Source organism: Ceratotherium simum, chromosome 39 (assembly GCF_057802395.1).
Source record: "Ceratotherium simum simum isolate JZ-2026a chromosome 39, ASM5780239v1, whole genome shotgun sequence".
Lineage (NCBI taxonomy): Eukaryota > Metazoa > Chordata > Mammalia > Perissodactyla > Rhinocerotidae > Ceratotherium > Ceratotherium simum.
In genome coordinates, this window is record NC_141938.1 from 16,416,302 (window position 1) to 16,439,664 (window position 23,363).

The window sequence follows — 23,363 nt, forward strand, 5'->3', positions numbered from 1 at the left end:
CGGTGAACAGTGACTGGAGGGTCTCACGGGTGGGCATGGATGCTGGAGGGACTGACAGCAGGCAGGGGAGGCAGTGTAGGGTGTGGGCTCTGGAGCGGGACCCGGGTTCAAATCCCGGCTCAGCCCCTTGCTGGCGGTGTGACCCTTCACCTCCTTGGGCCTCGGTTTCCCCATCTGCCTGGCGTGGGTAGTGATTTGCTTCCTCATGGGCAGTGGTGAGTGCAGTAAGCCCACCCCGCCAGGCGCCCCGGTGCCCTCTGCTCCCGTACAGCGCAGTCCAGGGCGTCCTGGCGTTTCCAGGCGGCGAGCCTGGCCTTGGGACAGCGGTGGGACCTGGCGTGCGGCCGGCGTGGACACAGGTGGGGGGGGGACACAAACACCAGGCCGGGCTCGGGGACGGACTTTATTACTGCCGGGGGGCGGGGGGCCGTTGCGGGGGTGCGGGCAGGGGGCTCACTTCCCGGGACCCCCGGGTTCCCCCATGCAGAGGCTGGGGCGTCGCTCCAGGTCCCAAGCTGGTTGGGGGGCTCCCCGCACCCCCCGCATGCAGGGACACCCCAGTCCTGGTCTCAGACCCATGTCCAGCCCGGGACACGAAGGAGGCGGCGGCGGGCGAGGGGGGCTCAGCCCACCGGCTTGACCTTGGCGATGAAGAGCGCGGCGGCCTTCTCCAGGAACTCCTCGCGGGTCATGGGGGCGCCGGGCCGCCGGGCCCCCAGCGCGCGGTCCATGGCGAGCGCCAGGCTGTCGGGGCCCAGGCGCGAGCCGGCCTCCAGGTAGCGGGCGGGCGCGGCGGGGCCGTCACCGGCCTGCAGGGCCCCCTCCAAGGTGTCCAGCACGGCCTGGCCCACGCGGCGGTCCGCCACGGCCAGGGCCGGGTCCTCCAGCAGCTGGAAGAGGGCGCCGGCGCGCGCCACGAACTCCAGCAGCACGAAGCACGTGAGCATGCCGGCGCGGAAGACGCCCAGCGGCACGGCCTCGTGGTCGCGGCACTGGATCTTGCGCAGCAGGGGCGCCACCACCTCCTCGGGGGCCTCCCCGTCGCGGCACACGCGCTTCAGCAGCTCGCTGTAGGTGCGCCCGTCCAGCCCCGGCTTCTTCTTGCGCCCGCTGGCGCTCAGGCACTCGTAGGCCACGCCCACGTTGTTGTTGAAGGCCGTCCTGCGGGCAGACGGGGCGTCGGGCCGGCCTGCAGGGCCCAGCACCGCCCCGCCCCAGCCTCCCGCCCCGCCCCGCCCCTGCCTCCTGCACACCAGCCCCCGCATCCCGCCCCGCCCCTGCCTCCTGCACACCAGCCCTGGCGCGGCCTCAGGGCCTTTGCACCGCTGTGCCCTCCGCCCTGCATGCCCTTCCCCTGGTCTCCCCTCGGCTCCTCCCCAGGGCAGCCCCACCGACTCCCTGACCCCTTCCTCCTCCATCCTTCCTCACAGCAGCTCCCACCATCCCACCTAGTGTGTGGCATCCTTGAGACACGGTGTCCCTCCCACCAGGACGTCAGCCCAGGAGCCACGTCAGGGAGTTCGTGTGGGTCACTGCTACAGCCCTAGTGCCTAGAACACGGCCCGGCATACAGCAAGTGCTCAATGTCTGTGAGTCAGCCCACAGGCTTCTGCCCCTTGGGACCCTCCACTGCCCCCATGATGACGGCTGCACTTATGGGGGGTCACCCCTGCCCAAACACTGTGCCTGGCTGACAACGTGGGTCCACTCTTTTCAGTCCACAGTCCCAGGGGCCAAGTCCGCAGCTACAGCCGTGGGTCAGACCCCGCCCGCCGCCCGCTTCTGTAAATAAAGTTTTATTGGCACACGGCCACGATCGTCCCTGACACACTGCCCGTGGCTACTTTCTGGCTGCAAAGGCAGAGGCGAGTGGTCACAATGGGGAGCGGCCTGCAAAGCCGAGACAGTGACTACCTGCCCTTCACAGGGGAGTCTGTCGACCCGCCGTCGGCCATGCGGGGGTACGAGCCCTCGCCCCACGAGGAACCTGAAGACCCAGCACGTGCCCCGGCCGCGCCGTGAGCCTCACCGGCAGTCGGGCGCACAGTGGTTGTGCGCGTGGTCTGCGGGGTGAGCCTGGCGGCTGGTTAACCCTGTGTCCCACCCCCTTGTGGCACTGACAGCCGAGTGCATGGCCCGTGGCCCAGTGCCAGCGTGGCGGGTGGCCTGTCACCGTTTCCACTGCGACAAGTGGGGGTGAGGCTCAGGGCTGCCGGTGGCCCAAGGATCCCACAGAGGAAAGGCCGACCCCGGGGCTTCCATCCATCCTTTCTGGGGCTCAGCTCCGTGGTGAGGGTAGGGGACACATGGCAGCTCCCTCATCTCCTGTGTGACCTGGGCAGGTCGCCTCACCTTTCTATGGGCCGGCAGGCAGTGGGCGCCCAGTACATGCTGGTCTGTATGCAGTGGGAGCCCAGTACATGCTAGTCTGTATGCAGTGGGCACCCAGTACATGCAGGTCCATATGCAGTGGGAGCCCAGTCCATGCTGGTCGGTATGCAGCAGGCACCCACTACATGCTGGTCCGTATGCAGTAGGTGCCCAGTACACGCTGGTCTGTATGCAGCAGGCGCCCAGTACATGCTGATCAGTATGCAGCAGGCGCCCAGCACATGCTGGTCCGTACGCAGTGGGTGCCCAGCACATGCTGGTCTGTACACAGTGGGTGCCCAGTACATGCTGGTCTGTATGCAGCAGGCGCCCAGTACATGCTGATTGGTATGCAGCGGTTGCCCAGTACATGCTGGTCCGTACGCAGTGGGTGCCCAGTACATGCTGGTCCGTATGCAGCAAACGCCCAGTACATGCTGGTCTGTATGCAGCAGGCGCCCAGTACATGCTGATTGGTATGCAGCGGTTGCCCAGTACATGCTGGTCCATATGCAGCAGTTGCCCAGTACATGCTGGTCCGTATGCAGTGGGTGCCCAGTACATGCTGGTCTGTATGCAGCAGGCGCCCAGTACATGCTGATCGGTATGCAGCAGGCGCCCAGTAAATGCTGGCCACTCTAGTCATCGCTCTGCCCCATGGATGGATGTGTGGGCCCAGTGGCTCTGTGGGGCTCCAGTGGTAAAGCCCCATGACAGAGGGGGACACCAAGGCCCAGGGCGAGAGGGCAGAAGCCTGGGGCCTCTCCCAGCTGGGATTTAATCCTCGCCCACCAGACTACAAGCTCCTTTTCTTCCCATCCGTTGGGCCCTTCCGCTGTGCTGGAGCTTCGCGGGCAGTGAGACGGCCCTGTCAGGTGCTGAGGGTGGGCCAGACGCAGCGTCGCGCTCATGAACATCCTCCCGTTATAGGACCGTCACCACGTTAGCCGGCGAGGCCTCATGAGAACTTTCGCAAGACCTTCCTTATTAACTTTCCCCAGGAGAGTCCCCGTGGGGGGCGACCCCATGTGAGTAAGTGAGGTGTCACCAGTGGCTGCGGAACAAATCACCCCCAAACCCAGCGGCCTGAGACGGCAACGGCGTTTATCACGTCACGCGCTTTCTGTGTCGGGGACTTGGGGGTGCTTGGCTGGGGTCCCAGCTCGGGGTCCTGTGAGGCTGCAGTGAGGCTGCGGCGCGGCCCGGTCCTCCAGAGGCTCAGCCGCGGAGGGCTCACCCTCACCCGGCACGCGGGTGCCGCTCGGGCTGGAGCCGCAGGGTCCCCTCTCCACGGGGGTTTTAGAGCCATTGCACCCCTCTCCGTGGTCCACGCCCTGCTGCCCCAGCGGTGTGACCCCTGCGACCCTGCGGTGAGGGCAGGTGAACCTCAGCTGTGTCAAGGCTGTGGAGGTTCCGGGGTCATCTGTTCCCGCGTGTGACGCAGCCCGTCCTGTCCGGGTGCCCCGTCCGTCAGCTCCACCCCGACGCCTTTTCCAGGGACCAGCCGACCCCCCCAGATCTCGAGCTCACTCATGCCCCTGGAGGCGGCAGCTGGGGCGATGTCTGGGGGCCACCCGGTCCCCGGTGCTCACTGGGCACCTCTGTGTCTGGCTGCTCCGGCCTGGCCTCACCGCCGCCCGCTCTCCTCGCCCAGAGGAGGGTCCTCCTCCTGTCCCTCACTCCCATGAGAACACAGGGCAGATCTTGTGCCCAGTGCCCGGCCTGCAACTCCACGTGCGCCGTCGTCAGCTGTGACAGGGCCGAACGCAGCCGGGCGTCCAGACTTTGCTTCTCTCGGGCTCCCGGCCTCGCGGGCAGGAGGACACGAAAGGGGTCGTTGTTACCCAGTGGGGTTGGGGCTGTGACAGAGCATCCTCGAGAACCCAGCGGGGGTGACACCCAACCTCACCGAGACCCTCCCAGGGGCTCCCCCGCGGTTCTGCGCCACGAGGGGCACCCACGCCACCTGCTGAACCACCAGGGGAGCCCACGGCGGCCGCTCTGCAGGGGGGCGGCCTGCTTCGAGTCTCGGCCCTGCGGGGGAGCCTGGGCTCCGGGCCTCCGCTTCCCCGTCTGTGAAGTGGGGTCGGGCATTCACAGGGGCTCCATCCGTGCAGCGCCTACAGAGCTCAATCCGTAAACCGCGTGAGCGTTTGTTAAAATAAGGATACGTGCATGGAATGTCTCCAGAAGAGACACGGACTCATGGCAGACCTGGGCTCACCCAGGGTGACTCTGCCCCGAGGGACACTGGGTGACATCCAGGGACGTCTGTGGTCAGCACGCTGGATGGCGTGGGGCAGGATGTGGCTCAACCCCCTGCAGGGCCCAGGACGGCCCCCAGAGGGGGATCTGAGCTGAGGACTCCGGCCAGACCGGCCGGTGCCTTCTGCAGGCCCTGGGTCACAGGGACCCCGGGGACGGCTCTCCTGCTGCTACCATAGCAACGAGGCGGCTGAGAAGGATGCCTGGCAGCCGCACAGCCCCCAGCAAGTCCCAGAACGACTGTGCTCCTGGGGCCTCGAGGCCAGTGGGGGCGGCCGCCGGGACGTCCTGGAGGCCAGCTCTTCCGATGCCCCGAGACGCCGCAGACGGCAGTTTGGTTGCCTTCTCCCCAAATCCTTTGTGATGACACTCTCAGAACAGCCCAGCACGTCCAGGCAACCCCTCGGCGTCGGGGCGAGGCTGCCCGGCCTCAGAGGGAGCCCCCCTCTCTGCACCCGAGACCCGCCCAACGCGCTTCTGCTTCTGGTCCGTCTGTGAGGTTAAGGGGCTCTGACTGAGAGCTCATTTTATTTTATTTTTTGCTGAGGAAGATTGTCCCTGAGCTAACGTCTGTGCCAATCTTTCTCTACTTTTTATGTGGGTCACCGCCACAGCAGGGCCGCCAACGAGTGGTGTAAGTCCATGCCAGGGATCCAAACCCACAAACAGACGCTTCTCAGCCCTCATCCATTGGGCTGTCAGATACAGGGCTGCTGCCAGCCCACAAGGCACCTTTGTGTGAATTAGGAAAAAGCTCTGCAAAAAGCCTTCATATAAACATCCTTGTCTGTGCTGTCTATGGGCGAGTGGCTTGTGCAGTGCTCGACCTGAACAACTGTACACGGTCCCGCCACTGACTACTTGTTCTCCTTGGAAGATGTCCTGGATGCCGTTCTCTTCTGGTGCCCTCCTTCATGTCTGCTCTGCCTTCTCATGAGTTTTTGTGGGTTCTTCTTTTTTTTTTTTTTTAAAAGATTTTATTTATTCATTTTTTTACCCCCAAAGCCCCAGTAGATAGTTGTATGTCATAGGTTCACATCCTTCTAGTTGCTGTACGTGGGACTCGGCCTCGCGTTGGACGGAGAAGTGGTGCCTTGGGGCGTGCCCGGGATCCGAACCCGGGCCGCCAGCATCAGAGCGCACGCACTTAACCGCTAAGCCACGGAGCCGGCCCCTTTTGTGGGTTCTTCTTAGCGTTGGGTCCGGGGCTCTTCTCAGCTCTCCCCAGGCCTTCACGACCCCTCCCAGTTGACAACCTCCCATCCCAGATGCAGGTCTCAGCATCCACCTTCCTGCTGCAAGGTCCTCCCAGCCCCTCCCTTAACAGTCCTCAGTGACTCTAGAAACTTCCTCCAAACCAGCGGCCTCCCATCTCAGCAGATAGCTCCAAGGACCACCCTGGACTCTCCCTGCACACGCCCCTCCCACCCTGACCCCAGCACCACCATCAGCTCGCCCTTCAGAGCACGTCCCACCAACCTGCTCCTCTTCCCAGGTCCCCATGGAAGGGGTGGCCCCTGGCCTCCAGATGCCCCGCGGCTCCTTGTCTGGCTGTCATGTGGACACCCCACACTCCCTGTCCCCCTGTGGGTGGGGGCGTGGGTGCTGCGCTGAGACGCCCGCCCTCCGCACCGCTTCCCACACCCGGGCTCCCGCCCCAGCCTCTCTGTGCTCCGTGTGACCCTCCGGGAGGGGCGCCCACAGGTGGTGGGTGCTGGAAGCACCTGGGGATTAGGCCGAAACGCTCCCTTGCTTGGCCTCCTCCCCCCTCCTGGGTTCTCCCGGGAGCGCCCCCTTATAAAATCACCCCCACACGAACGCTTGCCTCAGGCTCCGCTTTGCGGCCTTCCCTTCCCCCTGTGGTTCCCACCCTGCAGCTCTGCAGCCACTTGCGCATCACGCAGGCCGCCTCCTGGACGCCCCTCCTGCCGCTGGGAGCCTGGCCCCGGGGTAGCTTTCTGTCTTCAGGCCCAACCCTGTAAGCACTCATTTTCTGCCTGAATGGACGGGGATGCTGCGATGCTGGTAACGAGGCAGCTGGGGGGGGGACCTGGCTCGGACGCCTTGCCCTGCGACCTTGGGCACCACAATTTGCAAAGTGGTGTTGGCTGCAAGGGGAACTCAGCACCTGCAAAGGGGCGTCACAAGGGACGCAGCCGGCCAGAGCAAGCCCATCGCGGCCCGGGCCACCCCGCACCCGGGGGGCGCTGCGGACTACGGTCCCCAGCACGCCCCGCGCGCCGCCGCCAGCGCCGGGGACGGGGAGCCGCGCGGAGCACGCTGGGAGTTGGAGTCCGGCGGACCCCCGCCCGCCCCGGCCCCGCCCCGCACCTCTGGGAGTGGTGAGCCAGGCGCAGGTGCCAGAGCGCGCGGCCGAGGCGCTGCTGCTGCAGCAGGAGCTGGCCCGGGGGCTCCCCGGCGCCGCCGCTGGCCGGCGAGCGCAGGCCCATGTTCTCGAAGTAGTGCGCCAGGAAAGCGATCGGCTCCTCGGGCCGCGCCTCCAGCACCTTCAGCAGGGCCGCGCGCAGCATCTCCGTCACGCCGACCTGCCGCAGGAAGTCCTCGTCGCTCTCGGGAGTTGCCGCCGCCTGGGACACCGCCGGCCGGCCGCTGTCCGGGAAACTGGCCGCCGGGGCCACGGCCGGCCGCCGCTTGTCCACTGCCGCCATCTTCGCTGAGGGCAGCGGGACCGGAAGCGCCGCCATATTCCACTGCGCTGGCGCCGCGTGGCGGCCATCTTGGTTGAGGGCAGAGGGCTCCGGGATCCCGCGGGGAGACTCTGGGAAGTGATTAGCGCAGGACGCCCTTTCTTGGGTTCTAATTGGCACTCTCTCTCGGGTTTCCTCTTTGAGCGTATCGGTTGGCTTTTCTGGCTCAGGCCCGGAACCTGAATTTTGCCAGACTCCAAAATGGCTCCTCAGGAAGGGCTTGGTTCCTGGCATGAAGCCGCATTGTCTGCCATCTTGGTAGTGGGCGAGTCCTTCATTAGCATGGTCCCCTAGCAACCAGTCTCCTTGGTTACCAGAGAAGCCGGTCCAGCGCGGGCGGGGAGGGATGCGCCCAGACTCCATGACGGAGCGCCGCCCCCGCCCTCTTTTCTTTTTCATCTTTGAGCCTTTGTGCTCAGCCTGGCCGTAAACCTAACCCAATCTCCGTCGGAGTTTATGGCTCAACTCGTGGGGAAAGGCCCCCTCTCCCCCCAGCCACCCACCAGGGTGGGCTTGGGGTCTGCTCTGGGCTCCCGCGGCGCCCAGTCCCCAGCACGTGTTCGCGGAATGAGTGGCCCTCCCACGGTCCCCACTGTCCCAGGCTGTTACGTTTCCTCACCATTAGAGGGATCTTTCTCACACTGCATCCTCTGTAGTTCAAGAGTCTCCCGTGGCTCCCCAGTGCCCGGCACCTACAGCCCTTCATCTGCTGATCTCATCTCCAGCCTCTCTCGCCTCTCCCCCATCCTCAGCCCCCAGCCACCCCAAAAGAGATGCTGTTTCCCTTAATAAGCCACCTCTCTTCTGCGGCTTTGGCCACGCCGTTCCTCCGCCAAATACTTTCCCCTACTTCTTTTGAGGAGTCCTAGTTATTCTTTAGGCTCCAGTGTCCCGAAATCCAGGGAAGGGATCTCCCACCCCCAGCTGTCCTCTCTCCCCAGCCCTGGCCAAGTGTGGCTGGGGAGTCGCCCAGCTCAGAGGGGCCGTGCAGAGGATTCCAGCATCCTCGTACCATGACAGGGACTACTGAAGTCACACCAGATCTTTATTCTCTAGCTGTGGACGTGGCGGGTGGCTCCCCAGGGGCCCCACCCAGGGGAAACCCAGCCAGCTGGGCAGCCTGGTTGCTGGCCATCAGGGTGAGGGGCCTGCGGTCAGTCCTCATGCTGTCCAGACCCTGCAGACGTCCTCCAGTCGCAGCTGAGTGAAGGAGTGGCAGGTCACTTCAGAAGTGATCTCCTGAATCCCGCCCCCCCAGTCCGGTGCAAGCGGGGCAGGGGGCCCAGAGGAGCTGGTGGGCGTGGTGGTCAGTGGCCGGCCGGCAGCATTTCCACAGGCGATAGGCGAGGAACACCAGGAGGAGCAGCCCCAGGGCCACACTGCCCGTCCACAGGGCTGCGGACGACGCCGGGGAGCCTGGAGAGAGAAGCACCAGGAGCCCTGAGCCCGCCTCTGCAGGTTTTGGGGAGAAGCCTGCTGAGTCTGCTCAGGGCTTCCAAATTTCCTGCGTTCCCTGAAATTTCACAAAGGACTTGACCGTTTGGAACGTCTTTTGAAATGTACAAATCCCCCAGAACATCCAGAGGACTTTAGAGTGAATCTCTCAAAAGGTCCATGGGACAAAACAGTGGGAAGTGGGCGGTCCACTGAGGCGGCCACGCACCACGTCTGCGTCGAAACGTGGCCCGTCAGAGCAGAAAAGTGCCCTCGGTGTAAACACACATCGCGTTTTGAAGACGTGTATTTCTTCAAATAAAAAAAATGTCAAATATGTCATTCGTACGTTTTTACAGGTTGCATGTTGAACTGATAATATTTGAGATATATTGGGTTTGGTAAAATATATTATCAAACTTATTTTCCTTTTTTTTTCTGAATGTGGCTACTAGAGAATGTGAAATTCCCTAAGTGGCTGTAATCCTAGTTTCATTTCTCTCCCACAGGCTGTTGGGGTCTGTATTATAAAGTTTAGTTTACAAAGTGGTGTGATATCTACACGGTCCCTGAAATTTACGGCCATCGGTCATGCCAGGCCACTGTCATCTCACGATGTCGGGGAAGCCCGCTATCTGCTGAGGCCAGGCAGGGCGCCTCCTGGTCTGGGATCTGATGCAAAGCATCCCTCCCCCCAGGGACTCCCAGGGCTCCCCCGCCAGAACTCACAGATTTCTGGGACCAGGTACAGGCTGGCCACCTGGCCCCCTGGGTCCAGGCAACACTGGAACCAGCCCTCGGGGTTGCACTCGGCCCACGGCACGCTCAGCCACGCCCGGGCTCCGGCCTCCCGCCTGTTGTAGGCCTCCAGACCGCCGGGAGCCTGGGTCCAGTGCACGGCCACGCCAGGGCTGCAGACCACCTCACACAGCAGCTCCAGACCCCGTGGCGTTGTCAACCGGCGGATCACAGGGCGACAGGGCCTGGTGGAGCTGTTCCCAGGTGTGGGGCCACGACTCCTGGGGCCAGGACCGGTGGGGCGAGGACTCGTGGGGCCATGACTCGTGGGGCGAGGGCTCTCAGATCCAGGACTCTCAGGACCAGGACTCGAGGGGCTGTGGGTGGAGCCCTGCTCGGGGGTCGCCTCCGGGGAGGTCACGATGGGGGGCTCCCGGGAGGTCAGGCTGTGCAGGACTGGAAAACAAGATGGCCATTTGTTCTCCCTGCTGCCCCAGCCTCCCTCCTGCCTCAGTCTTTCCATCTGGACCATGGAGTTGGACCAGAACCGCTCCCAGCCCATCCCTGGCCACTTGGGTGAGTCGCAGGGTGTCTCAGTGGGTGGGAGCGGGGTCGGAGTCCGTCACAGCCCTCCATGCCCTGAGCGAGCTGCTGAATCTCCAGGTCTCACTTTCCCCCACTGTAGAGGGGGCGATGGCCACTGCCCCTGGGGGGCTGCCATGGAGAGTGCCCTGGTTCACGGGTGCCTGGGTTGCAGGGTCCGTGAATACCGGGTTTATTGTTACAGAACTCGGAGATGGAGAGAGGGGAGAATGGTCCCCCTGGAGTCAGGGGGTCCTTGAGCTTTCCGATCATCACCCTGGGGTGCAGGCGGGGAGACTGAGGCCCCAGGAGAGGCTCTGCACATCCTCCTACAAAATCTCTCCAATCCAGTGGCCTCCCTGCGTGCCACACCCCACCCCAGCTCCTGTTTCCACTTGATCAAACTCTTCCTGACGCTCATGACCCCAAGCACGTTAATGTGAGTTTCCAGGCGCCCCGTCAGAGAGTGAGTCAGTGCTTCTTTAGCGAGAGGCTGCCGGGGGGCTTCATGACGTGAGCAGGGCGTGTCCCGGATCAGACACACGTCAGTTAAATTAATAACAACATCTGGCACAAATTGAGCACCTACTGTGTGCTGGCCTCCAGGTGAAATGCTTTCATCTGATTGTTCACCCCTCAAGTATTTATTGCGCACCTACTCCGTGCTGTGCACAGTGAGAACATTCATTCATCCATTCACTCATTCGTTCAGAACGTATGTGTCGCACACCTACTGTGCGCCGGGCACCATTCAGCCCCTGGAGACACAGCCGTGAACAAGACAGACACATTCCTACCCTGGTGAAGCCGGCAGCAGGGGAGACAGGTAACGGAAAGAGAACTTACAGGACGTCGGGTGTTGATAAAAAGGCGTCATAAACAATCAACAGGGAAGAGAAAGGGCTCTCCCGTGTGTGTGTGGGGGGTTGGGTCAGGGGAAGCCTCACTCGGAAGGTGACCTGAGGGAGTGAGTGAGCGAGCCGGGGAGAGATGCCGGGGAAGTACATTCTGGGTGGAGAGCACAGCAGTGCAAAGGCCCTGGGGTAGGATGTGGCAATTTTCCCACCAGCTGTGGGTACTGTGACCACCCAGATGGGGACACAGCGGGCGAGGTGTGGAACCAGGGTTCCAGAGCTGGGCACCCAGTGTCGAGACTTTGTCTAATCCCCGGGGCACTGATTCGCAGGCCGGCCGGCCCTGCACTCACCTGGAATGGGCCGGCTGTGGTTCAGCTCCAAGCCGGGCAGCGTCATGGTCGCCTGGCAGTGGAGGGTGAGTGGGGCGAGGGTCCCCAGGGGGGGCAGCAGCCAGCGCTCTGTCACTCGGAACAGCGAGTCCTCGCCATCCTGGGCCTCCTCCTCCACATCCTGGCCCAAAGCCTGCACCCCCTCCAGCTCCTGGCCCCCCAGGAGCAGGGACAAGGAGAGGGTGTCCGAGCTGGCAGGCGAGACGTTGTGGGCGGTGCAGGCCACCTCCTGGGCAGACCCGGCCACCAGGGCCCCTGGGGAGACGGTCAGCTGGTCCGGGAAGGCTGCGGACGGAGGGTCGGAGGGGGTGGGTTGAGTCCAGAGGGTCCGGACTGGGCCCTGAGGGGGTGGACGGGGTCAAGGGGTGCACAGGGACAGGCAAAACCCAGCGGCCGCGCCCTGTGTGGCTACAATATAAGGTGCTGGAGAAGGATCCAGAGCAGAAAGGGCAGGCGGAGTGAAGGCCGGGAGGCCGCCGAGAGGAGGCGGTGCGGAGAGGAGGGAACGGATTGCAGAGAGACTCGGAGGAGCGGCGAGCAGGCTTCGAGCTGGGGCGGGGCGGGCAGTCCGGGAAGCCTCCCGGGAGGCGGCGGCAAAGAGACGGAGGTGAAGCAGCGCTGCTGATGTGGGGGGCGGGAGGAGCGGCGGCGCTCACCGAACACCAGGAGCCGCACGGTCCGCTGGAAGGTGAGGTTCCCGCAGGAGCCCACGCACACGCGGGTCCCCGCCGCCGCCAGGGACGCGTTGCGCACGGAGAGGACGCTGATGCCCGCGCCCGTCTGCACGGCGCCCAGGGTGGTGTCCAGGCCGCGCCACTGCACCGGGGCGGCCCCGGGGCCCGCGCAGGCCAGGCGGCAGGTCAGCTCCCGCGACCCGCCCACGGGCACCGCCACCACGCTCTCGGGGGGCTCCACCTCCAGGGCACCTGCGGGCAGAGGGCGCGCTCAGCCCGGCCGCGCGCCCCCGACACCGGGACCCCAGCCCCAGAACCGGTCCTGGGCTCCGCCTCCGCCCGGACCCCAGCCCCTGCCAGCCCCGCCCCCGCGAAGGCCCTCCTCCTAGGACCCTGTCACCTCCCGGAACCAGCCCACTGGCCTACTCTTCCAGCCCCCTCCCCTCCCGGAGCCCCCTCCCCTCCAGGAGACTCCTCCCCTCTTGGAGACCCCTCCTCTCCCGGAGACCCCTCCTCCCTGAGCCCCTCCCCGGAGCCCCTCCCCTCCAGGAGACTCCTCCCTCTTGGAGACCCCTCCTCTCCCGGAGACCCTCCTCCCTGAGCCCCCTCCCCCGGCGCCCTCCCCCGGCGCCCCCTCCCCCAGGGAGCCCCTCCCTCTCCTAAGCCCCCTACTCTCCCGGAACCCCTCCTCTCCCGGAGCCCCTCTCTTCCAGGAGCCCCTCCTTGCCGGAACCACCCTCCCTTCGCGGAGCCCCCTCCCCTCCCAGAGCCCCCTCCTCTTTCGGAGCACCTTCCCCTCTCCTAAGCTGTCCCCTCCCGGAGTCCCCTCCTCTCCCTGAGCCCCCTCCCCCTCGGACCCCCCTCACCGCGGCCCCGCTGCAGGAGCCCCACGAGGAGGGGCAGCAGGAGGCCGAGGCCCCGCTCCATGCCGTCCCCTGCGTGTCCCCGGCCCGCGGGGAGACGGCTTAAATAGAGGCGCCCCGAGCTCCTTCCCGCCGCCCCCTCCCCTAGCGGCTCCCCGGGGGTTTCCCGAGGGGGTTTCCCGCCCTGACCCCCGACCCCGGAGGCGACAGAGAGGCAGGGGCTGGGGGCCAAGACGGGGGCGGGGCCGAGGTAACAGCAGCCGGGGCGGCGGCGCTGGGCCGATTCCAAGTCTCACTTTTAGAAACGGGAAGATCGGAAAATGCGGGCCGGAGGGGGGTGACCCTCGAGGTCAGTTGAAGGGAAATCGGAAGCAGGCCCAGGGTCCGCGCCGCCCCCGCCGGTCCCCCGTCGGCCGGAATCTCGGCTCCACTGCCCGGAGCGGCCGCGCGGGGGCGACAGAGAGCAGCCTCCTCCGGGCGCCGGGTGCGGGCTGGGGGACCTCCTGGGGGTGGGGTCACCTGGGGGTGAGAGTCTCTGGAGGTGGAGGTCACCTAGGGGTGGACCCTCCTGGAGGAAGGGGTCCTTGGGGGTGGGGTCACCTGGGGATGAGGGTCTTGGGGGGGTGGTGGGGACTCCTGGGGCTGATGGGGCTGAGGCCCTGTGGACCCCACCAGGGCCTGGGACATGTCACCACCCGCTTCTGACCTTGTCTCCCCCCATCAAACAGGAGGCCTGATGGAACCTGGGAGCCCCGGGCATGGGGCCGCCTCTGGGCTCCCTTCCACACGGGGACCTGGGTCTGGGGTCCACAGGGTCCCCCCACAGAGGCCCCCCCACTCACAACGGTTGTCAGAGAGTCCTTCTCTTGTGAACACCTGAATCTGCCCCCCATCTCCTGTACCCCTCAGGCTGCTCCCCTCTCCCTGTCTGCCCTGCGTGGCCGGTCCCCACCCAGCACCCAGAGCGGTTTAGAAACACCCTTCTGAGCACGCCGACACCCCAAGGCTGCCTGTGGCCAAAAGCAAAAAATCCAGACTGCTGGCTGTAGCCGGAGCCCTGCAGGACTGGGCAGCCTCAGGGCCTTTGCATGGCTGTGCCTTCACCCTGCTCGGTCTCTGCCCAGGCATTGCCTCCCCAGTGCTCCCCAGCCACCTTCCTGCCACCTCCTCCTCTGTGGAACTTTCTTCCGGAGCGTTTTCCCTGCAGACTTAACGAGGTCGTGTAGCCAGTCACATCTCCCCTGTCCAAAGAGCTCTTGTCTGCTGTGGCCCCTGCTGTGACCCCAGACCCCACGCACAGCAGGCACGCAGGAGGAGAAGCACGGAGGGGTCCTGGTTTGCCCCCGACCGGCCTCAGAGTGTGGCTTGTGCCTCAGTTTCCCTGGCTTTGGGATAAGAGATGGGGCAGCCAGGCCATGGGGCTTCTAAGCACCACCTGCTCTGCTCGGCTGTCTTCTCAGCCTCCTGATTGTCAGAGGCAGAAACTGAGGAGGGGCAGGGAGCAGAGGGGGAATCTGAGGCCTCTGCGGGGCGAGGGTCCAGGTGCATGAACTCTGAGTTGGTCTTTCTTGGTCCCATCCCCCTCTGGCCCCGGGTGCCGGGAAAGGCCACACAGGAAGGTGGACGCCAAGGTGCGGCCCTCCCCGGGCCGGAGGTGTGGGCCCTCCGCGGGAAGCTGGGCACTTGACCTGGGGGGGGGGGCAGCGGGCCTGATGAATGGCCTTCTTCCCAGCCCCTGACCCCACATCCTGCCACCCTCCAAGCTGAGGCCCTTGCAGGGTGTGACCCAGCTCTCCGGCCACTGACTCCCCATGGCCTGGCCCTCACCGGTCATCCCTGATGCTCAGGCAGAGCTATGATGTTCTGCCCGTGTGAAGGAGGAACCTTTGGACAAATGATGGGGAGGCGGCCAGCGGCCACCCTGAAGGTTCTGGGCAGAGGTGGGGAAGAGCGGGAGCCTGGGGGCGCAGAGAGAGAGAGAAATGGGGGGCGAGGAGAAGAGGGATGGGGTGGGGGCCTGGACGGAGGGTCTGAGTGGACCCCTGGGAGCCTGAGGCCAGCACCAGTGGGGACGGGACACTTTTCCTGCCTGCACCTGGGACGCTGGTCTTGTACCTGGGAGACTGAGCCCACGGGAGCCAGTGGTGGGTGCTGGGGTTCTCCTCTGCTCCCCAGCCTGGGCTTCCTGAGGGCCGGCTGGCCGATCACCTCTTCCCGGCATGGTCCCCGCCTGGAGGAAGTCCTCGGAGGCCCCGCAGGAAGCCACTTTCCCTTGGAGGGTCCCAGCCCCCCAGCCTCGACATCCTGGCCTCCCCGTCCACCTTCCCTCGACAGCAGCGGGGTTCTGCCAGGGAAAGAGCCTCAGGCCTCAGAGGGTGTCCAGGAGGGGCCAGTGCGCCCCCCGCCCAGGAAACACCTGCTCCCTCCCTTCCCACCTCAGCTGCCCTTACTCACACCACTGGTCCACTGGGGGCCTCATGGCCCTTTCTTCGGGGTGGGCTTGAGCCGCTAAGTCCCCATTGGGTGCCCTGCCAGCTCGGGTGCTGGAGGACCCTAGATCCGACGTCACTCCTGCCTCGGTGGGTCTCGGGGATGCCAGGGAGGAGAGAGATGAGGCTGTGAGTGGTCCTTTAATAAATGACTGCCAGAAGGTTCTAGAGCGGGAAGAAGCTGTCAGTTCACTGGGCCTTCAATGGCCCACTGGTCCCCGAAATCAGCCGGCTGAGCTGGGCCGAGGAGCGTGGTGGGAAGGTGACACCGAGGGCACCACGGCGGGGGGCCAGGACCCCAAATGAACAACCAACACGGAAAGCCCGCGAGGACAGGTCGCTTAGTGAGTCTCTTTCTCCGAAGCTGAACCGAGTCTGGCAAAAAGGGAGGTGGCCGGGCGGCTGACCCAGGGCTGTCAGAGCCATCAGAGCTGGGGGTCTGCGGCTGCCGGAACCCCCGGGCCGTCCGAGGGCCTGAGACTTGAGTCGTCAGGAGCATCAAGGCAGGCAGAGGCTTCGAGCGGTGATGTCTGGGTTCAGACGGGTGGAAGCCCCCAGTGGAGGTGGGGGTCCTTGACGGCCCTGCAGCCAGGCCCAGCTCCCCGGGGACTGTGGCTCGTTCCCCCGGGATGGACGAGGCTGTGCTGTCCCCCGACAGTGGCTCTTGCTCACGGGGGGCTCTGGACCAAGGGCTGTGGGGCGGCTCAGGTCCCACCACCCAGCTGTGGTGCTCAGGGCCAGGGGACTGTGCTGGGGGATGGAAAGGGCCCCTGGGGCCACAGGCCACCGCCTCGCTCAGCTCTACGAGGAACAGGTGGAGGACGAAGCCGTGGAGGTGGGGACCCAGCCCGCTGCACAGGCCACGGAGGCCGGTGACCACGCCCTGCACCTCTCCTGGGGACAGGACAGCAGGTAAGTCACCTCCCTCCTGGACACCCCCCAGGGCGGGGGCAGAACAGGCCCAAACTGGCCTTAGGAGATGCGGGCAGACCAGGGGGCAGCTCTGGGGTCATCATCTGTCTGTCTAACCAGAGAGCTGCCCGTCCAACACCCACCCACCTGTCCATCTGGCCGTCCACCCATCGTCCATCTATCCATCATCCACCCACCCGTCTGTCCATTGTAGGGGAGGAAGACTAATCCTCTACCCTCTGGGTCCTTCTGGCTGGGCTACGAGTTAAATTGACATTAGTCGGCGTAACAGGAGAAAATCACACAGCTTTATAACACGTATACACGGGAGAGACCCAGAAAAACGGGGAACTCGCCAGGATGGCAGAGGGCGCCACCTTACATACTAGCTTCGGCTCAAGACAAAGGCGGATGTTGAGGGTGGGGGGCTCAGTTACGGGGAGATTACCAGAAAGGCCGTCAACAAGAACAAGGTTATCATGCAGATTTAAGTCCTCTTCCGCATTGACAAGAGTTTCTAGAAATGAGGTCATCCCCCCTTCTTCCGGGTAACGGAGACACCTTTACAAATAGAAACTTCCCTAAGTGTCCCTTACAAAGGGTCACTTCTAGCGGTTTTCAGAGCTTTTTCTGTCTACAGTTTTTAAAAAAATAAAGACAGGCTGGCCCCATGGCGTAGTAGTTAAATTTGGCAGTGACCCTTGTTCTCGGGTTCAGATTCCGGGTGTGGACCTACACCACTTGTCAGCCATGCTGTGGCAGCAACCCACGTACAAAATAGAGGAAGATTGGCACAGATGTTAGCTTAGGGCTAATCTTCCTCAGCAAAAACAAAAACAAAAACAAAAACAAAAACCAGCCAAAAATAAAATAATCCTCACGCCAAAAAGACAGGTCTTTTTTTTTTTTGGAGGAAGATTGGCCCTGCCTTAACATCTGTTGCCAATCTGCCTCTTTTTTTTCTTTTTTCTCCCCAAAGCCCCAGTAATAGTTGTGTATCATAGTTGTGGAGTTGTAGCTCTTCTGTGTGGGACGCCGCCTCAGCATGGCTTCATGAGCGGTGAGTAGGTCCTCGCCAGGGAGCAGAACCGGAGAACCCCGGGCCGCAGAAGCAGAGCTCGTGAACTTAACCACTACACCACGGGGCCGGCCCCCAAGACACACCTGTTGAGGTGGCAAATTCTGCTCCCCCCGCCCCCCGAATCTACTTTTTCAGCTATGCTTTTAGGAAATCTTAAATACAGATGAGATACTTCCAATGAAAATGAAGTGTTAGATTCAGGATTCTGAGGATTTAGTATGAAGGAAGAATGTGAAAAATCTCCATATTTACTAAATATTGATCACACGTTGAAACAGCAATATTTTGGACATAGTGGTTAAATATAGTACATTTTATGAAACTCATTTTGTTTGGTTTATGCCGCCCATTTCTCTCTCCGTTTCTCAGCATGGCGGCTGGAGACGGTGGGTGACCTGAGTGGCCAGCTCTGTGTCCCGTGGGTGGGGGCTCTGGCCTCTGTCTGGACCACAGAACAGAAATGTCCTGTTAGGTGAGGAGCTGCCCGTCTCCCTCTCCACCAGAGTCCAGGCTGGGACCCGGGAACCTGTTGTTCTAAGGGTTAGGACGGTGGTTCTCACCCGGGGCCACGTCTGGGGACATCTGTGGTTGTCACACTGGGGGTGCTCCTAGCATCGAGGGGTGGGGGCCAGGCATGCTGCTCCAGACCCCACAGCGCCCTGAGAACAATCCAGCCGACGCCAACAGGGTGGGATGTCAGAGGCTGGGAAACCCCAGGGGGGGGACCCAGGAGAATCGGGGACCTGTGGAGGGGGTGGGGCTGGGGGACCCGGGAGAATAGGGGACCTGCGGAGGGGGAGGGGCTGGTGGGGGACCCGGGAGAATCGGGGACCTGCGGGGGGGGAGGGCCTGGGGGACCCGGGAGAATCAGGGGCCTGCGGAGGGCGAGGGGCTGGGGGACCCGGGAGAATCAGGGACCTGCGGAAGGGGAGGGCCTGGGGGACCCGGGAGAATCGGGGACCTGCGGAGGGGCGGGGCTGGGGGACCCGGGGGAATCGGGGACCTGCGGAGGGCGAGGGGCTGGGGGACCCGGGAGAATCGGGGACCTGCGGAGGGGGCGGGGCTGGGGGACCCGGGAGAATCGGGGACCTGCGGAGGGGGCGGGGCTGGGGGACCCGGGAGAATCGGGGACCTGCGGAGGGGGCGGGGCTGGGGGACCCGGGAGAATCGGGGACCTGCGGAGGGGCAGGGCTGGGGACCCGGGAGAATCGGGGACCTGCGGAGGGGGCGGGGCTGGGGGACCCGGGAGAATCGGGGACCTGCGGAGGGGGCGGGGCTGGGGGACCCGGGAGAATCGGGGACCTGCGGAGGAGGCGGGGCTGGGGCGCAGTCAGCGCCGGACCAGACCCCTCGGGGAAATTTCCTGCCCAAGGGGCTTCCTCCAGGCGCAGGGACGGGAGTGGGGCCGGATGGGGGCCTGGCACCCGGGTGGGGGTGATGCGGTGGGGCCAGTTCAGAGCCCCCCACTATCAAGGTGGAGTTGGGGGCTCCTGCAGGGAGGTGGGGAGCCGGGTTGCAGAACTGTGCCTGGTGTCCGGGGCAGGGGTCTGGGTGGACAGGCTGGGTCTGGGGGTCCCGGGTAGGGAACGGGGCCAGGGTTCAGCGGCCGAGGCGGAGACCGGAGAACCAGCCGGTCCAGGCGGGCTGTGGGTGACCAGGACAGTCAGGAGAAGGGGCGATGTCCAGGGTGGGCCGGCGCTGAGGGTCGGGGTCAGTGCGGCATCTGGGGTCTGATCAGTGCCGAGGGTCAGGGTCAGGGTGAGGTCCGGGGTCAGGGTCCGGCCGGTCCTGAAGGCCCGGGTCGGGGTTGGGGTCCGGGGTCCGGCCGGCGCTGAGAGTCACGTCAGGCGGGGCTCGGCACTCACGGCACCGCCGTCCTTGCTGACCGTCCTCCTTTCCAGCCGGACGCTGCGGTCCAGCCGCTACTTCTTCTCGCCGGTCATGCTCGGCCTTGTGCGGCGCCCCATCCTGCAGCCGAGGCCCTGGGGGACCTCCAGCCGCGGTCAGCTCCCCGCCGGCGGGGCTGGTCAGCCGCACGCGCACCGGCCCCGCCCACAAGTCCCGGCAGCCCCCGCGCCCGCCCGCCCCGCCGGACTACAACTCCCGGCATGCCGGGGGAGCCGAAGGACCGCGGCCCGGGGCTGCGTTTCCCACCAGGCCGCGCGCCGCAGGCCTCTCTAGCCCGGAGCCCCCGACTCGCCTGCCGACATGGCGCCGCCCCGCGGGTCCCGCTGGCTGCTCGGGACCGGGCGTGCGGGGCCGCCGCTCGTGTGGAGCGGGGTTGACGGGACGTCGTGCTTGTCTAGCCCCGCGCCCCGCCCCGGCTCGCTGGGGGCCCAGGGAGGCCCAGGGGCGGGTGGCTGTGGGTGGGTCTGGGGGCGCGGCGGGAGGGCCGGGGTCCCCGGTTCCCGGGGCCGCAGGCGCTCAGGACGCAGGTGCGGAATGAATGAAGGGATGAACGAATGAATGAGCGCACACGGGAACGCGGCTGGGACAGCCGGGCGGCTCGGCGTTCCCGCGGGCTGGGGTCGCGACGTCGGGGCCCGCGGGGGCGGGGGTCACGTGTCGCCCGGATGGCGTCTCACGGCCCGGCCTGCGGTCCGGTGCTCGGGAGCTCAGCGTCTCATCTGAGGGTCGGGGGACGTTCGTGGGGCCAGAGAGGGGTCACGGGGCCTGATGTCAGGGTCAGAGCGGTCGCTGGGGTGAGGTCCCTCTCGTTGGTTCAGCAGATGTGTGTTGAGTGCCTGCTAGACCGAGAGCCCAGCGTCCTAGGTGCCGGGGTGACGGCGCAGAGACCCCCGCCCCAGGGAGCTGGTGGGAGGCGGGGAAGGAAACGGACCGCAGATGCGGAACGGCGGGCCCTCCAGGTGCAGCCCCTGCTGGTCCCCGTGGTGTAGACACTCCCGTCGCGGCTGATTTCAAGCCACACGAGGACGCCCCCAGCTCAGGGACCTCCCGCAGGCTGAAGTCAGCCCTCAGGGACTCCGGCCACCACCGCGCGGCCGGCCAGCGCTGTGCGCGGTCTTAGCTGGTGACCAAGCTGTGGGAAAACGAGAAAGGCTGGAGGGGGCTGGCGCGTGGAGACGGGCAGGTTTAGAATAAGTCGGGTCAGAGGAAGACTCGGTCAGACGGAGGGGTGAGGGAGGCGAAGGGAAGGAGCATCCACGTGGGAAAGGCCCCGCGGCTGGAGCTGCCCAGAGTGTTCTAGAAAATCGGGAGGCTGGAGGGCCAGGTGGACCAGAGAGGGGAGAGGGCCTGGGCGGTGGGACTTTGCAGGGTCCAGGGAAGCCTGCCGGGACCCCCGTCCAGCCCCCGTCCTCCGAATGCCAGCCCTTCCTCCTCTGAGCCTCGGTGTCCTCATCTGCAGAATGGGGACTCGGCGGACACGCAGCTGGGAGCCACAGACACGGGAGCCCGTCCGTCCCCGCTCTGTCCCACGTGGGGAGCCGCTCTTTCAGGATGGAGGCGGGAGGGGAGCCTGGCGGGTGCGCGGCGTCCTCGTCCTCGGGGAGGACAAGGCTCCCTTGTTAGAGTCCCTGCCGGACAAAGGGGCAGGCGGCCACAGAGGCGCATGAGTCTGAGTCAGGGGCCTGCCGCTGGACGAGGGACAATCTCGAGGGCCCCGGGGAGGCGGGAAGTGACAGATGGCGGCGGCCGGGAGGACAGAGCGTGAGGCGACACTGGGTGGGGCGGCGGCCCCCGTGAACACCTGGCCTGCTGCCACCCGTGTGCCAGGGACAGAGAACAAGAGGTCATGCAGTAAACCTGGCTTCCGGGGCGTCCTCGCTTCACCCCCGACAATTTCAGAACGAAGTGGGGGGAGTAGCTCCTGCCTCTTCCTGTGCGTGTACATGCGTGTTACATATGTGGAGGAACGTGGGAGAAACAGACAGTAAACAACTGAAGAAATCAGCTGGGCCCCTTGTCTGGGTTGGCGTCAAATCTGTCCTTCAGGAGATTCAGGTCAAGCCTAGCAGCCGATCCTCACTCCGCCTGACCACGTCCCTCCTCTGCTCCAAACCCTCCAGGGCTCCCACCTCCCTCAGGGTGACAGCCAAGTCCTCCCTGCCCCCCCCACCCCCTCCCCTTCTCCCCCCTCCCCTCCTCCCTCTCTCCCCCGGCTCCCTTTCCTCCACCCACACTGGCCTCCTCGCTGTTCCTCCAACATGCCAGGCACGGTCCTGCCCCGGGGCCTTTGCATGTGCTCTGCCCCCCCACCCAGAATGCTCTGAACACTCTTATTTGCAGTAGCCCCAAATGGAAACACCCTAGAAGCTCATTGAATAAAGTGGTGTCTTCAGGCAGTGGAATATCACACCCATCGATATGGCACCCCACAACAGGGTGAGTCACACACGAGGTCGAGGGAAAGAGGCCTCGTGAGAATGCAGCACACAGGTCCGCTTACATAGAGCGAAAAGGGGCAAAACAGCCCTGCTTTAGAAGTCAGGGCCGTGTTGAGGTGGAGGGAAGGAAACAGTGGAAGGGGGCACTGTGCTGTCACCAGGCACACGTGGTCACCGGGTACTCAAACCGAGATGTGCCACGAGTGCAAAACACCAGGGTGTGAAGACACAGCACGATGAAAAGAATGCAAAATATCTCATCCGTAATGTTTGTATGCTGAAACGATAATTTGGATATTTGGGGTCAAATAAAATGTATTATTAAAGTTAATTTCTCTACTTTTTGACATGGCCACTAGGAAACTTGAAATGACGCCTGTGGTTTGCGTTGTGTCACGTGGGCTGTCTTGCTTGCCCCTGAGTCCCCGACACCCAGCTCGGAGCCTGGCACACAGTAGGTGCCCAATAAATGCAGTCCCTGCCCTCACGGCCGGAACCCAGAGGCCAGGTTAGGAGTGTGGGTTTGTTCGTGGCACATCGGGAGCCGGGGGACGGTCTTGTAGGCAGGACGCGGGTGTGAGGTGACTTCTGATTTCAAAAGATCATTTGGTCGCCGCGTGGAAAGTGGGTTACAGGGGAGGGAGGGAGACGGGGAGTCTTGGGGGCAGAGATATGTTTTCAGCGACTGAAGAAGGAACCCACAGGTCCAGGCGGAGACGGAGGGAGCTGAGAGGGACGTGCTGGGGTTCCCGGCTGGGGTTCCTCATAGTAACGTCAGCTCCAGACCTGCCTGTCGGCCCAGACCTTCTTTGCTGACTCTGAAGAACAAAGCGGCCACGCGAGGATGCACGTGAGGAGGCCACGTGGCCAGAAACTGAGAGTGGCTTCCAGCCAACGGCCAGCGGGAAGGGGGCGCCCAGTGCTAGAACAACAACTAAATTCCACAACAGCCCAAGGGAGCTGGGAGCAGACCCTTCCCCAGTCGAGCCACCAGACGAGCCCCCAGCCCTGGCTGACACGGTCAGTGCAGCCCGAGCAGAGAGCCAGCTCTGCCACCCGGAAACCGGGGCATAATAAACGCATGTGCTGTTTTAAGCCGCTGTGTTTGGGGGAATGTGTTACTGGGGACAGACAGACAGCCATCAACCCAGAGCTGTACGGCCGGCTGCCCATCAGGTGTCCACGAGTGTCTCCCACGAGAGCCCCAAACCCACAATTCCAAAACCGAACTCTTGATCTTCTGAGAGCTGCCCCTGCCGCATCCCCCTCCACGTCCCTGGTTACCGGTTCTCAGGGCCCAGTCCTGGAGGCGGCTCAACACCTGTAGTTCCCTCAGCCCCACATTACATCGGGCTGTTGGTCCTGGTTTTAAAACAGACCCAGAACCGGCCTGCTTCTCGGGCCCTCCTCCACCCCCCTTGGGCCGGCTTCACCATCACCCCCCATTCCTCTCCCCATCCCCCCCATTACTCCCCCATCCCCACCGTCCCTCCACCACCATCCCTCCCCAGCATCCCCCATCCATCCCCCACCGTCCCTCCACCACCATCCCTCCCCATCCCCATCCATCCCCCACTGTCCCTCCACCACCATCCCTCCCCAACATCCCCATCCATCCCCCACCGTCCCTCCACCACCATCCCTCCCCAGCATCC

At 64.4% G+C, this 23,363-nt stretch overlaps 2 protein-coding genes across 2 annotated transcripts; both read right to left on the bottom strand.

Moving 5' to 3' along the window:
• Nucleotides 1-390: 390 nt before the first annotated feature.
• TPGS1 (tubulin polyglutamylase complex subunit 1) lies at nucleotides 391-7,355 on the bottom strand. Its single transcript, XM_004441383.3, has 2 exons — nucleotides 6,967-7,355; nucleotides 391-1,161 (listed from the first exon to the last, which is right to left on the bottom strand). The coding sequence occupies exons 1-2, from the start codon at nucleotides 7,338-7,340 to the stop codon at nucleotides 624-626; spliced, it is 912 nt and encodes a 303-aa protein (XP_004441440.1). The 5' UTR covers nucleotides 7,341-7,355; the 3' UTR covers nucleotides 391-623.
• A 1,019-nt stretch (nucleotides 7,356-8,374) lies between these two features.
• On the bottom strand, nucleotides 8,375-13,004 carry MADCAM1 (mucosal vascular addressin cell adhesion molecule 1). The gene is made up of 5 exons (XM_087425942.1): nucleotides 12,884-13,004; nucleotides 12,000-12,269; nucleotides 11,305-11,628; nucleotides 9,507-9,971; nucleotides 8,375-8,759 (listed from the first exon to the last, which is right to left on the bottom strand). The coding sequence occupies exons 1-5, from the start codon at nucleotides 12,942-12,944 to the stop codon at nucleotides 8,569-8,571; spliced, it is 1,311 nt and encodes a 436-aa protein (XP_087282068.1). The 5' UTR covers nucleotides 12,945-13,004; the 3' UTR covers nucleotides 8,375-8,568.
• Nucleotides 13,005-23,363: the final 10,359 nt, after the last annotated feature.